The following is a 15,038-nucleotide window of genomic DNA, read 5'->3' on the forward strand; positions in this document are numbered from 1 at the left end:
CAATATTTAAGAGTTCCAGTTCATGTTTAATTTAGAAATGTTCATTTTGCATGTAGCCTCCAAGAATAACCAGCCCAGGATTATTGCCTTAGTATATTATTATTCTAGGGTTCTAATATTCTAGGGTTTTATTGTAAACTACTCTTTTTAAAAGGTTTTATGATTTTAGAAATATTCGTGTCATTTTTAAGTTACGGGAGGCTGTATGATGCCCTTTTTAGTTTACTTATACCCTTAAGTTTAAATAACATATAGTATGGATATATTTACATTGGGTTTTCAATTTACAAAGAGATATCTCCAGATGCCAACAGTGGATTAAAGTGATAGTTAAAGCTGCTGCACTACTTATTAATTATTATTTGAAAATGTTATTATTAAAATGCATGAATATGTTGCACCAACTACAAAATAACTGTGGATTTTCACAAATGTCCCTGGACCTGGCAAAGCTATTTTCCAAATTTATAACGACCACAAAGCCCTTGATCATTTGAAGTACGTTTAAGTGTGAAAAAAATTCCAGCCTGTTGTATCAATAAAGAAACCCAATAAAACTATGTTACAGATTCCATTTGCTTTTCAGATCAAAACCTTGCCAAATTCCTTGAGGGGTGGTACTGTTTTTCTTTCTTTCCACTGGAGGCAGCTTTTACCTAAAAACATAAACACTCCTGTTGCCACAGCTGCAGAATCCTAGAGCTGGAGCCTCTCTTTATGTGAAATGAGGCTGCTCTGTTGTTTTAAATCATTAATCATACCAACCACAATGGGAGAATTTCTCACGACTAGAATACTTCTTTCTAAAAAGCAATGTATTTCTATTTTGAATTCCAAAATAAACCACCTAATTGGGGAAGTTGAACTGCAATATTTTAAGTTTTGATTTGCAGCTAAAGAATAGGCCTATACACTATACAGTTTGAGTGAAAAGAAGAAACGAGAGAAAAAGAGAGGTGGAACTGGGGTGCATTTCTGCAGGTATACATACTGCTTTTGGTGTATAGCATATTTGTTAGGGCAATGTTTTGTCTCCACCTGGTGGCTACTTGGAGGACAGCTAGTATCTCCAATAGATTCAAATATCCTGATACTGACCGCCTTCATCAGAACATCTCTTTGAATAATTACATTGTCCCATTGACTAATAAATATTTTGAAATGTTTTAAATGAAGATAAGAAGCCTTTTTAAACATAATACTTTTTCAGTTACCCAAACAATCATCATCTGTGCAATTACAATGTAAGATTTTCTTCATAGTAAGGTTGATTATAAAATATCCTATTTTCTGGGCCAACCTGATCAGCCAAAGCTAGTTACTTAACTCCTCCTGTTGTACCTTAAAGTGCGGATGTGAGGATTTAAATTTTGACTTGTTGCTCAGACCAAAACTGTGTTGTGAGTTTTTCATTGTGTTCTTATCAAGCCACAAGATCTAACTAAACAACTAACACATTGTTGTTGTTTTTTGACACCTACTGAGTTATTATTAATAGTGGTAGTTGCAGCCGTAACGTCCACCATGATCAGTGAAGCTCATTATAATATCGTGGAGACCGAGCCTTCCTCACGGCGCTGCGGGCTCCAGTCAGAGATCTCCGCCCCAGTCATCTTTGGCTACAGCTCGGAGCCCGGATGCGCCGCCATGCCGACTCTCCCAGCGAGTGGAATAATTTATTCACCAACCTGCCTGACGCTGGGCGGCTAGGAGTTGACTGAAGAAGTCGACAAGACAGTTTGCGGGGGCAGAGGAGCTCTGGTCGTGGTCAGACTAGCGCGGCAAACCCGCGCTGTGTTTACTTGCGGGCTCGTACCGCCCGCAAACCGTTGCATTGATGTAGGGGCGCTCGCGTGCTAGCTACGCTAACGTTAGCTCGAGCGTGCAGAGCGCGGGGTAACGTTGGTGACAGTCCGGCCGGAGGCGGGGAGACAACTGTGAGGTGAGACTGTTATTTTGATGGTGACTCCACAGCTGAGTGTACGCGAAGGGCTGGCCATCTGGTAGATAGTATCACTGTCAGAAACGCGACTCGTGGTTTAAGGGCAGCAGCGTAACGAGGTGCGTACGTTACTTCACTGTCTCTAATAAGGCTTTTTGGCTGGAGTGGAGCTGAACGTGCACTCGACGTTTCAGTCTTTTGGCCCGCGATAGAGAAGCTAGGAGCTAGCCTGCTAACTAGATAAGAGTCCGGCACACAGACTCACAAACTTTCCAGGCCAGTAACTCGTGAAAAAACACGCTTCAGGTGTCAGATACGCAGTCTGATAATGTTTTGGTCCTGGAGTGACTGCGTCTGCAAGTGGGAGTTTTGTCGTCGTTGTGACATGACAGTGGAAAGTGAAGTTATGTGTGTAAATATAAAGTGGCTGACCACGACGTAAACTTCACCCTCCCTCATTTTTTAGGTGCCTCTTGTAAGGTGCAGATTCCCGGACTTAAGTTTGAAAAGTATGACCTGGTAGCTAGGTAGATTAACTTTAGGTTGGTGTGCAGTAACGTTACTAAATGTGTTATTAAAACAAGAGTAACGCACCTAACTTGAAGTAACACTGCTCAAGACTGTGCTGTTTATACTCTTCAGTAGATTGTGTCATATAATTTAATTAAATTTGTTTTTCTGCTATTTTCACATCCAGAGGATCTTCCATGTCTGCATCAGCTCTGGAAACCAAAAGAGATGTCTGTTGATGAGGATACTGTAAAAACTGGCAGTCCACAGGCCAGTTCGACGACATCTCTGCAGCTCTCGGATTGTACTGGAGGTTACAGCAGTTTATCTATAATGGTGGAGGGAACGGCAGCCACCCCTGACTTTGCAGCTGCATGTCCGGTCCAAGGAACCACAGCCTCACCTAAACACACCAGCATGACGGATACGCTTACCGACTCAGACAAAGCGGGACAGAGAACTAGAGCAAATGAGAATAACGTCAATCGCAGGAATAGCTTTCATCACTCCAAACAGCAGCAACAAACAAAACTAACAAAGCGACGCAACACAGCAAACCCTAGTTTCAAACATCCAACATCTGGCAAGAGGAGACGAAGGGCTAATTCTGAGAGTGACTCCGTCCTCCCTACTAACTTCCTCCTGGGTGGGAATATTTTTGACCCACTGAATCTCAACAGCCTGCTGGATGAGGACGTCAACAGGGCACTGAATGCAGAGACGCCTAAATCATCTCCATTGCCAGCAAAGAGTCGAGACCCTGTGGAGATTCTCATCCCCAGAGACATCACAGATCCGCTGAACCTGAACAGTGGGATAGCAGACAGCAGCTTTTTGGTGTCCCCATACAAGAGTGGTGGCAGGAAGAGACATCGCAACAGACACCATGGAGGAGGAGGAGGAGGAGGAGGAGGAGGAGGAGGAAATAGTGGGATTTCAACCACACAGATTAGCATCTCAGAGTCAGGAAAAAGTGAGGTTAAAACTGGCCCCTCCACACAGCTTCCAGGTATGTTAGGTTCATGTTCTGCATTAGATGTCTCCAAAGAGTCTAACAGTTTGTCCAGTGTCACAGGGGATTCCCATGAGCACTCAGCTGACACCTCAACCAGCTGCAAAGAAGAGATGACATCTGTATCTATGGAGGATTCCACTTTTTCAGTATCGGGGGGAACAAACCAGCACACAGGCAGACGCAAGCGTAGGCGCAACTCTGGCAAAATGGAGACCCCTGTGACCCATTCTACCCCTGTTGGAAAGTCCGGATCTGGAGACAGGAGTTCTGGTACAGGAGGACTGAAAAATTCTCAGTCCTTTCATACACCAAGGAGTGGTCCCAAAACAGGCCCAGGAGGCCGCCTGCACCAGCAGCCCCACAGCCAGGCGAAGGACCAGCAGAAGAAGAAATTCCAGTATGGGAACTACAACAAGTATTATGGCTACCGCAACCCAGGCGCTAGTGAAGACCCGCGGGTACGTGTGCTTCGTCCTGAATGGTTTGAAGGTAAAGATGTCCTGGATTTGGGGTGCAACTCAGGCCATCTGACACTCTACATTGCCAAAATGTTAAGACCTGCCCGGATATTAGGCCTGGATATCGACAGTGCTTTGGTACATGCTGCCCGTAAGAACATAAGACATTATCTATCTGAGCTGCAGACCCAAGAGGCCAGGCGAGCGATGCAGGAGAAAAAGAGCACCAAACAGGAGGAGAGGAATGGAAACGAGAGTCACACAGGCATTGAAAAGAAGCACAATGAAGCTGAGAGCAGGGATGAAAATGGGAAACCAGTGAAAGGAGAAAGTGGCCCTGCAGAGGCTGTAAATTACAATGACTCGTGTCACACAGATGAGGCAGGGACTCAAAGACAGGACAGCAAAACAGAGGAAATGAAGCAGGAAGGCTGTGAGTCAACCCCCACTGATCACTCCGTGAGCTGCTCTTTTCCTGTGTCCCTAAGGATCTCCAGGGGACCCATTGCTGCACCTCCACTAACAGAAATATCCACCACTCAGCCTGGAGAGTTCCCCTCAAATGTGTCCTTCATCAAGGTAAGACAATATTTTGTGGGTGACCAGCATGTATGGGGTTGCCATGTCGTTGTCTGCATAGATTAGGATAAAACTAAATTGAGTATTTTACAATTAGGGACTGGATGAATGTTTGCATCTTATGTGTTCATTAAGACTAACACAATGTGAGGAAACAAGAACTTATACACACCTAAAAAGAGCTATTTTTAGAAAGGCTAAATGTTCTGACTGACTTCACCAGAGGACTTGATAGAGTTTGTGTGCCTACTGTTCTCCCTGGAGCTTGATAATGATAATGATAATTGTCTTCCTTCTAAATGAGGGTTAGTTCAGTCACAGCACAGTTCCATTGTATCATGCAGTTTGCATAATGCAGCTTATCTGGACAATGCACTTATGGTGTAAAGTTACCAGAAAAATGAAAATCAGCTTTAAATTATTTGTAAATTTAAATGGTCTTGGGGTTTTTGTAAATAATCACTAGTTTCTCACTTCGATTTTTGTGTGTGTTTGCGACTAGAGGCTTTCTCCCTTTGCTATGAGCATTAGACATAATGGCAGCGCAGTACAGAGTTTATCCTGTAAATCAGTGAAAGGTCTCAGGACAAACGCCTGAGTTCCCTCAGTCTCCATGAGACAAGATGGATCGGGGGAAGAAATGCCAGGCTGCTTAGTCTTTACTTGGCATATCTTCCCTAGTATCAAGTTAGGGATAAAAGCTGGGTGAAGGCACATTTGGTTTTATATAGCAGGTGTTTTTAAATACCTTAGTGCTAAACTCAATTCTCAAATTATAAATATAAAAAATGCATTTTTATACAATCATCAAATATCAGTTATAATCTGAGTTATAATCCCCTTTTGCCCTTTACAATCTTTATGGTTGAAGTAGGCATGCAAAATACAATAAATTCTTTTCAGTTTGCATGTAGTAGTAGTGGCGATGATAAGATGTAAACTATTTTCCACTTTTACACTCTATTGTTTCGACAGTAGGATCATTTTTATTTATTGATTGATTAATCATTTTTATTGAATAATCATTTGTTATAAACAAAAGAAATACCATTCCCCAGTTTCCTGCATAGTATATGCAGTTTATTGATTTTAGTCTGAACAGCCATGATTTTACCTACAAAACCGAGAGACGCTCTGTGAGCCACCTAATGTTTGGCATTATTACTTGATTGATAATCACCAAATGCCCTTTGGCACTTCTTCACACACAGCGTTTGTATTAATGTTCATCGTTTGTAAATCAAATGGTTTCAGAGAACAAGAGTAAAATATGGTAGGTATTGCTCCACACTGGCGCCTGTGTCTGTGTATGTTTCATAACTCTGCCACCAGCCAGTTTGTTTGTTTGTTTTTTTTTAAATATCTAATTATAGGGTGCACCTGAAAATCATTCTTGTAGCCTCTGTGTCATGGGATTTACTTTTTGTTTACTGTTTACCAACAATATAGTTTCTCATTCAGACCCAAAACTTGCCCAGTATTAAAGTGAAACTGTAGATCAGTGTATCAAGCTGTGTGCCACTGTACTTTGCTAGACCTAAATCTAAATTTAAGAAATTTTCATGACTGACATTCAAATGTTACTTTCAGTTTCCAGATTTTCAGCTGTGGCTATAATGGTAATTAGTTTATGTTTCTGAAATAGGCTTTGCTTTAGCTTGCATCCATAGCACTAAATTGCACAAAAATGCTTGACCTGCTGGGATCATGTTTTTGTTCACTGCTCCTTCTCTCCTTCAGGCCAATTATGTTCTGGACAATGATAATCTTCTTCTGACTCAGCGGCCAGAGTATGACGTGATCCTGTGCCTGAGTGTAACCAAGTGGGTTCACCTGAACTGGGGAGATAGTGGCCTGAAGCGGCTTTTCAAGAGAGTCTATCGGCATCTCCGTCCTGGAGGCATGTTCATCCTGGAGCCACAGCCTTGGGAATCCTATGTGAGGAGGAAGAAGCTGACTGTAAGAAACTGAGATCACAAAGCTGTTGTGATGCAAACCGTGACATATGGGATACAGCGATATTTACCTGGATATCGGCAGCATTCGGTGATTTCAAAACTTGTTGTTTTGCTGAAATATAAGCAAAGTTTGTTTCATCTCTCTCTTGACAGGATAATATTAGCAGGAATTTTCACAGCATCTGCCTCAAACCTGATCAGTTTTCATCTTACCTTACAACGGAGGTGGGCTTCTCCAGTTTTGAATACCTCGGGGCCCCCAAGTGTTCAGTAAGAGGTAAGCCAGTACACTTTTTTGCTGTGCTTGTTATTCACCATTGTAGCTTGATGCCGTGTTTAACTTTTCTTTGCCTCATGACAGGTTTTCAGAGGCCAATCTTCTTATTTCACAAATGACCGCTCTTGCCTTGAAGTTCATTGAATGTGAGTACCACCACCGCACATGCAAGCCAGCAAGCTGCTCCGGACTCCAACAGCATCTCCAGCTTTTCTGAGACTGAAGATGATATTCAGACAGGAGAACGGGACAGAAGTCGAATTAATTTTGTAAAGATGAGATCTCTCATGATGAAGCACCTATCTGAATTTACTGTGACTACAAATTCTAACAGTTTGGAGTGCACTCAGATTGAACTAAACAATGTATGACCTGGAGCCAAACAGTGTGGCTACAGTAGCCTGTGGAAGAGGTATTCCTCAGATCAGTTTCATGGCCATATATACATAGTAGGGTTGGGGAATAAGATGGACTTTTCCTGTTGGCCACCATTACCACTTTAGCTGTCAATAGCAGTGTACTCACCAAATGAGTTCACTGCAAACACTGGATTAATACTGATATGATGCACAGAATTGGAGGTAAAGGAGACTTTGCAGAATGTCAGTAAATGAAGCCCCACATTGCAGGTTACATTGCATAGTTACAGTGGAGCATTCAATTTTACTTATTTGGTTAAATATGTGCATCACGTTTGAAGCACTGAATCTTGTTACAGCAGACATAAACGCACATATTTTGATAATTCTAAAAATTGTCACAGAATCAGTGAGTTCACTAATATCAGTGTTTGTCCTATCTCCCAATCCTAACATGTAGTTTGTTTTGTCATTATTTTGCAAAATTTGCAAAGAGTTGAATGAACTTTAATCTGTTACAGAGCTGTTGAAACGTGTCACTCAAATTTTGAAAAGGACAACTTGGAAAGCTCCTAAATTGCACAAGCCTACTATATTTATGAAGTGAAAAGTGGCAAACATGACAGAGATGATGATGTGTGAGGAGAAAGGTGCACTCAAAACAGCCAGCATGACCAACATCCTGTGACATAGTAAATGTTAACCTAGTCCATGTTGTACAGGTATCATTGCTGTTCTTATGTACCAGGATCACAAACGCTGAGTGAGCTTAAGTTTAACGGAGTTGCATAAAAGTAATGATTGATAAAATTGGCGAGTGGCCATAGTGAGCTGCAGTCCTTTAAAGCTGTCAGGGTGAATGACAGTACAGGATCTAATACTTTATTTGGGGACAGTATTTGCTTCAATAATGCTAAATTAGGTGCATTCCTCCTGTTTTAATAACCTGAATGCATCTAAAACATTGAAAGTGCAAATTGAAATATCAGATCTGGATACTTTTATTGAAAGGTGTTTGGGCTGTTTTGAGTGTAAACTTTTACCATGTAAGAAACAATAAATCACTTCTAATAGTAGGAGGCACGTTTGAGCTCTGCGGACCGATAGGTGTTGGCTCAGCTCATGATAATTTCATATAGTGACCATAAGGAATATTCTGTGATGTAGAGCTATAGCACGCAGTGGTCTTTTTTTTTTATGACAGTTAAGCCATAGCCCAACCTTATAAGTTGTTTACAGTCCTAAATGAGGTGCTGACTGAGAATATAACTGAGTGTGAAATTCCAGGCAGAAGCCTATTATTGGAGAGTGACTACAGCGTCTTCTATGCTGTATAAACCTGGCACATGCATTGTTTTGTGTGATCTGATCATCACTACTGGACAGGCATTAATGCAAACAGCATCTGAATCACTTAAAGTACTCAGGTTCTTTTGTAGCTCCTGAGTTACTCAGCTTCAGTGAGGCTGAACAAAAACTTAGATTTGTAAAAAAAAAAAAATTGAATGTTACTAAAAGGACTGGAATATATCCATTACTTTTTACCAAATTTAATTATTAATATGCTGTTTGTATTGAAGCACTGCCAAAATGTTTTATGGGTCTTTTGCTCTTGCTCTTGAATCATCGTCTTAGTCTTTGGCCTAAGGGACGGTTAGAATTACAGGTAGTCATTCTTGTGATTGTATCTTTTGTGGTGTGCCCTGCACGCTGCTCATTTACAACATTTTGTTCTGAGTGTCTGATACCGGTAATCTTTTGTGTGACTGTTTCAATCAGCACACTAGGGTGGGAGATGACAGATGATACAGTGTATGTTTCTGTTTTGGTAAATGATCAATGTAAATAGGTTTGCAAATTTTGCTTTTTTTGTTGTCAATACTGAGTTTATAACTGCTTTTGTCATTTTCTAGTTTTTTTTTTTTTTTTCCCCAAATGTTTGCTACCAATTTGTGAGTGAGGTCAGAGTTTTTGTCATTAAATGGATCATCAGTCCAAATCTGTATCAACAAATGAATATATCCAAAAAGCAAAATGTTTGCTTTGTTCTGTCAGACAAATGAATTATTAGATTAGCTATTTAATTTTTTTTTTTTTTTTTTTTTAATTATAAATTGTTTGAATGGAGTACTGGTGTTAATGCACTCTTGTTTCTCTTCATTTAAAATGTTTTTTTGACATGCTGATATTTTTCAAAACAGAAAAAAATGAAATTCTGTTTCCATCTAAGTTTTTACAATAAGTTGTGGAACACTGATTGACCTATAAAATGCTTTAGGTTACATTGTGAAGTGAAAGTGAATTGGCCTCAACTTCAATTGGCCCATCAGACTACAGGGCGCCATATTACACTTTTCTCCTAAGCTAAGACAATCGGATCCTCAGGCTTAGATCACCGCACTGCTGTCATTTCAAGGGCGTTTTACTTTGTGCATTATTAACAAACATTTCCCTTGATGCACATCACATAATAAGCATTTTATTTTAGAAATAACTAGTGTACAATGAATTTGTGCTTTGCCACCAATGTTAAGATTGCACCTTATTGTCTTCTAATGGCACAGATGTAAATCCAGTGGTCCTGATTTTTTTAGTCCAAGCACTCAAGGTAAAGCATGTCTTTGCTGGAGATGTGAAATTACATGTTGTCATATACAGTGCTGTATAAACTGTACTCCCCTTGAGGCTTTCCACAAGTTTTGCAGAGTAGGTGTGACATCCATTCTTAAGAAATTCAATTACACAGAAATAGGATCTTCTTGTTTCAATTTGGTTTAATGCCAATGAGTAATATTACTATTAGTGTTTCAAAACACACATTGCTCAGATCTCATATTCAGGTCATAGTAGAACAGTGTACAGTACTATTTTATGCAATATTTGATCATCATAATTCTGCTCTTTTAGTCTGCAGAAATCAATGCCAACCTACTGGAATTCATTTTAACCTGAGTGTAGTTTGAAACTAAAAGTTTTAGTGTCCAGATTTACAAAAAAAAGAAATTGCAGTGATACTATTGTATTTTTTTTATTCTTACATATTTGCAAATTGAGGACTGAGGGTCCATTCCAGAAATTGATTATCTGGCCTTTTGCTGACAGAAATTTTTGATCTGGGTTTTAATTACCAATACCAGTGTATAATTTCCTTATGTATTATGCAACAAATCTGTGGAAAATATGACTCACATTCAACGCTATGCTCACTATGCTTTTCTGAAATTTATCTCTTGCTCTAACCTGAAATCACTAAGATGTAGTGCAGTTTTCAAGGGTAACTAATGTTTAATATGTGTAGAAACAACCTGATTATAGGATTTGAGCAGTGTTCATAATTATTACTAAAATGTTTTTCAGAATAAAGCCCTGATAAAGCAGCTTGCATTTATTAGAAGGTTTCTGAAATGAAATTGTTCTAAAACTGTAAAGAGGTAAAATTGTCATAAAATATGGAAATGGTGGCACAACAAATGCATAAACTCAAGGGGTGTATGTATTTTTTTAATTGGCGCTGAAATTCACTTCTTCATGTTGACTTTGCACTAATATGACTTGAGGGAATTAAACTAGTAAATGTTTGCAGTTAAAGTCGATGATTTACAGTGTACCATAACTTTGAATCAGTTTTCAGGTAAAACTGTATAAATACAATACCCCCTCTGTCAGGGAAGCTTTTAATTTTCATGCCTCTGAACAACAAGATATATATCTGAGTATTTCTCTGTTTAACATTTCAATTAAAAGTTGTTCCAGATTTGGTGGTTCAGTATTTGCTTGTACAGCATCATAGAAGTAATTTTAAAATATATCTATTTTTTTAATATATGCTGCCATGTCTTTAGTCATTCCAGGTTTCATGTGTCCTGTATTCAAAAGCTTCTCTGATAAGCAAAACACAAGTACTGAGCAACAGTTGTGGTCCAGTCGTATCTGTTCTCAATAAGGTGATCATCATGGCATCTGTAAAGAGGTCATTAACCTACAACTGGAAGCAGGTCAAGGTTAATTGATGTCTGCAGGAGAGATTCTGTCAGGTATGTGGCTTCTTAATGGTTTATGTCTCCCCATAAAAGCATACATCAGCATCAAAGACAAACATCTACAATCCAAAGTTTGGTTGGAACCGGATGGACACCAAACCCAAACCCTCTATGTCATAATACAAGCCAGTACAGTAGGAAGGCAATGATGGTGTTTATTGCAGGGTTATTTAGTAGGTGGTGTAATTACTTCTGCTGTGTGGCACAATAACCACCAACTTGACAGAACAACAGCCCTGTTTGCCGTGCTGCATCACTCAGCGAAGGGCTTAAAACAATACACTGAGCTGAGAAGTTACGCTAGAGCATGACTTAGAGCTGAACAGTGTTTGATTGCTAATACACAGACACAGAGGGTGGGGACATGACGCAGAGAAGACACAGGCAGGAGCAGCTGATGCCAACTTTCATGTTCTCCTGAGGCAAGAAAGGTGTGTTGGACTCCGGTGTAGTTGATGTATAATGCAAAGTTTTCATTTATAACATCTTGGGTGACTGTGACTGTACAGTGCTAATTATCTCCTGGACTGTAATGACATTTTTATTTTGTTGTTTCAGGCCTACATTACATAGCTGCTCTCCAGCTTTATCATGCATGTTATCTTCTTCTTCTTTTCCTTTCGGCTGCTCCCTTCAGGGGTCACCACAGCGAATCATCTGCCTCCATTTAACCCTATGTTATCATGAATATAATATTCTTTTCCTCAGCTTATACTGCCATCTAGTGAAGTGGAGGCCATTTTGTTTTATTTGTTTATCGTCAATAACAATGACTTTACTTAGAACTGCTCACAACACACCAAAACAAAGATACACTTGGAAACTTTCTTACATGTTAGGTTTACATGGATAAATTATCAGTTTAAACTTACATAATGGAGACAAGTCAGAGATCATCCTGATGCTTTTACCCATTTCTTGGTGATGCCATGTTTATTCAGGGTTGCTGAAATCACTTTGGGCCTATAGTATTATGAGATTTAAATTAGGTTTGCCCAAAAACACATTCAAATATACCCATTAGTAAAGACTTTATATGAAATATAAATATGAAGCTTATGAAATATGCTCACACAGTTCTGAACAGTCACAGGACTGAAATACACTCACCCTGTGGTAACTGTTGTCAGCTATGTGAAGACAGACAGACTCATGTAAACAGGTTTGTGGGAGTTTACACCTTTTGTAGTTTGTTAACACTGTGCTGTCTGAACAGTACAAAGATTGAACCGAGATGACAATGCAGGGCACAATACAGTGGCTCATGTTTACAAATGGCATCCCAACCATTAACACCTACTAGGCTATACTACTCCATCAGGCACCTTCAGGTCCTGGTTCATTTAACTGTAATTCATTATGGCAGGCTTTCTGAGGTTTAATAATAGTTTTCCTAATACTGGTGTGAGTAACTACTTTTTTAAGTGACAAATTACTTCCTGAAAAAAATAAAATGAAAAAAGAAATAAAATCACAAAGCAACATTTAACCTTTTGACTGGATATAAGCAGACAATATGACAATGAATTTGCTTTGCAGTCATGACTGGTGGATTGTGACTCTGTTAGTCTGTTCCAGACAATGTTGTCCAGACAGACAGAATGGCGGGATAACATAAACACAGACAAGAGACATAACATTTCATTCACAAAAGTGCTATTCCATCACAGCTATTTAGGCTGGTCACTTGACCATTATTGTCTCCTGTCAGTAGAGCATACCAGACCCAAATCAGACTGCTTTTCATGCTGGACAAGCCAAGTGGGTAAAGGGCTGCACATAGAAGTGTTAACACAATATTTTAGATGTTTTACAGATGTAAAGTGAAAGAACTCTTTTCCATTATATTTGGAACAATAGAATTGAACCTGTTGGGGATGAGTGTCTGAACTACACAGCAACAAAGTAAACACCAGTGCCTTCATTTTCATGCATTTATTCACCACACTGCATTTCGGAAATTGAGCTGACTCTTCCTAAAGGATTAATTATGATACCTTATTACATGTGAAGTTGGATGAGTCACACAGTGTTAAAGGAAACAAAATGAAAAGATGATTGCAGCTGCACACCAAATAGCTGCTAAGGAACTAGGAAATTTTGTAAAGTCAATTTCAAAAGTACTTTTTGTCAGAACCCATAGCATGTTAGAAGCCAAAGAGATACTGGAGATGGATACAAGGATCCCAGCTGCATGTGCTAAAGATGTCAGCCCACATGCTGTGACATCTTGGAGACATCATCAGATGACAGGTGCTAAGGCCGCATAGCACAGCACCTGAAAATGAGCACAGAAAAAGTATATTATATATAAATAATATTTATATGTAATATAATATTTTCTCTTTACTTTCTTAGAACACATGTATTAGGTCTCCTAACACCCATATTCCATTGCCTTTGTAATAAATATTATAATAGCTATTACAAAACATTTGACAGTACATATAGTGTTTTTTGCATACCTGTATCTTCGAGGGCAACCATGATGACCTATGATGTACTCCTGAGCATAGCAGAACCGTCTGCAGAGTCCTCTATACCCACATGTCCAGTACTGCATTTCTGGATCATTCCCTATATATAATTATGCAAAAATCACATATTTGAGATAAGTATTGATTCAACTGGTTAACCTTTTCATATACTGCATAAACTACTCCTTTAGTTTTAAAACAAATTAACAGATTTTAAATGATTTAATTGTTTCATGTTTTTTTTTTCTTGTCCTTAAAGCAACACAAACAGACCCACTAAGATTGAGTAAAAGTGCAGTGAAGATTGGGCATTTTTTCTGTATCATGATTTGCTTAATTCGATCTCACACAGTAAGAAGATGGGTGTGTATCCATTGCTTACCCTCCCCGACCGTGAGCATCAGTAGAAACACAAGGAGAACCAAGCTCAGTCCCTTCATGTTTGGGCGCCAATAAGCTTTCAGACACTGCTGTTGACAGGCTGATGCTGCATTTATAGAGCATTTCAGCCACGGGGGAGGAGTCTGTAGTGCTCTGCCCAAATCACAATAACAAAGTATTGGCTGGATGATGGAAGTCCTGAAGGTCAGGGCTATCAGCTTAGTCAGCTTGGGCAAGAACTTCTTCAGAATTTGAAATAACTTTTTTTTTTTGCTTTTGCTTGATGTACAAAAATAATACTTCGTCATTCAACCTGCTCTGTGATGTAGAGTTAAAAATTCTCTTAACTGCTCACCAACACAGACATGTAAATAAAAAAGAGAAGTTCTTCGGTATTATACTTACATATGCCCCTATGGCTGGCAGAGGAGTAAACACAGACCACAACGAAATCCTTCAAAAGAATAAGCTCTCCAAAACTTATATTTACAGGTGTAGTACTGATCTGTTTGCTTTTAACGCAGTAAGCAGTGCAGTTCTGTCTGTTTTGCTCTGTTTTCAGGGCTGCACTCTGTTTATCCACTGCTCTGTCCACATCTGAATATGACAGTGGTTCATGTATTATTGCTGATGCTGTGAAACTACAAACAAACTGCACAAAACACAGTGACGCAGGAGAGGATTGCTAACACAACAATAACAACAGGCATGGGGCACATAGACATGTATTTGTACAGCATGCCCCCTAGTGCTTATAGAGAAATGTTGTTGCTTGTTTATTCTCTCAATCTATCAGTCAGTTTAAAGGCTGTTTTTTCAACCTGGTCTTTTTGCCACTATTAACCTGGGAAAATCTGGAAACAACTGAAACACAAGAACTACTGCCATGTTCACAGAAAATGCTCAAACTTCACTGCATTCAGTCACTCTGCTGTGAGATTTTTAATAACTGACACATGAGATCTCAATTATGTGACCAAAAACCAAAACGTTGCCTGTTTGTGATGTACTGCAATGGTTATATTTGGGTGATAAAAGCTGA

At 39.4% G+C, this 15,038-nt stretch overlaps 1 protein-coding gene across 2 annotated transcripts; it reads left to right on the forward strand.

Moving 5' to 3' along the window:
* The first annotated feature begins 1,587 nt into the window (after nt 1-1,587).
* Nucleotides 1,588-10,079, forward strand: mepcea (methylphosphate capping enzyme a). Of its 2 annotated transcripts, none has more exons than XM_026328472.2 (5): nt 1,588-1,942; nt 2,640-4,504; nt 6,245-6,463; nt 6,616-6,739; nt 6,824-10,079. In XM_026328472.2, the coding sequence occupies exons 2-5, from the start codon at nt 2,681-2,683 to the stop codon at nt 6,856-6,858; spliced, it is 2,202 nt and encodes a 733-aa protein (XP_026184257.1). In that variant the 5' UTR covers nt 1,588-1,942; nt 2,640-2,680; the 3' UTR covers nt 6,859-10,079. The 2 variants fall into 2 exon arrangements, with proteins under 2 accessions (XP_026184257.1, XP_026184258.1); XM_026328473.1 differs by having other exon boundaries at nt 1,933-2,061.
* Nucleotides 10,080-15,038: the final 4,959 nt, after the last annotated feature.

This window comes from Mastacembelus armatus, chromosome 14, assembly GCF_900324485.2.
Source record: "Mastacembelus armatus chromosome 14, fMasArm1.2, whole genome shotgun sequence".
Lineage (NCBI taxonomy): Eukaryota > Metazoa > Chordata > Actinopteri > Synbranchiformes > Mastacembelidae > Mastacembelus > Mastacembelus armatus.

Excerpts from the sequence above, each read along its gene's own strand:
- mepcea (XM_026328472.2), top strand. The coding sequence starts at position 2,681 with ATGTCTGTTGATGAGGATACTGTAAAAACTGGCAGTCCACAGGCCAGT. Across the intron at positions 4,505-6,244 it reads CAAATGTGTCCTTCATCAAG|GCCAATTATGTTCTGGACAA; the intron begins GTAAGACAATAT and ends TCTCTCCTTCAG. Across the intron at positions 6,464-6,615 it reads TGAGGAGGAAGAAGCTGACT|GATAATATTAGCAGGAATTT; the intron begins GTAAGAAACTGA and ends CTCTCTTGACAG.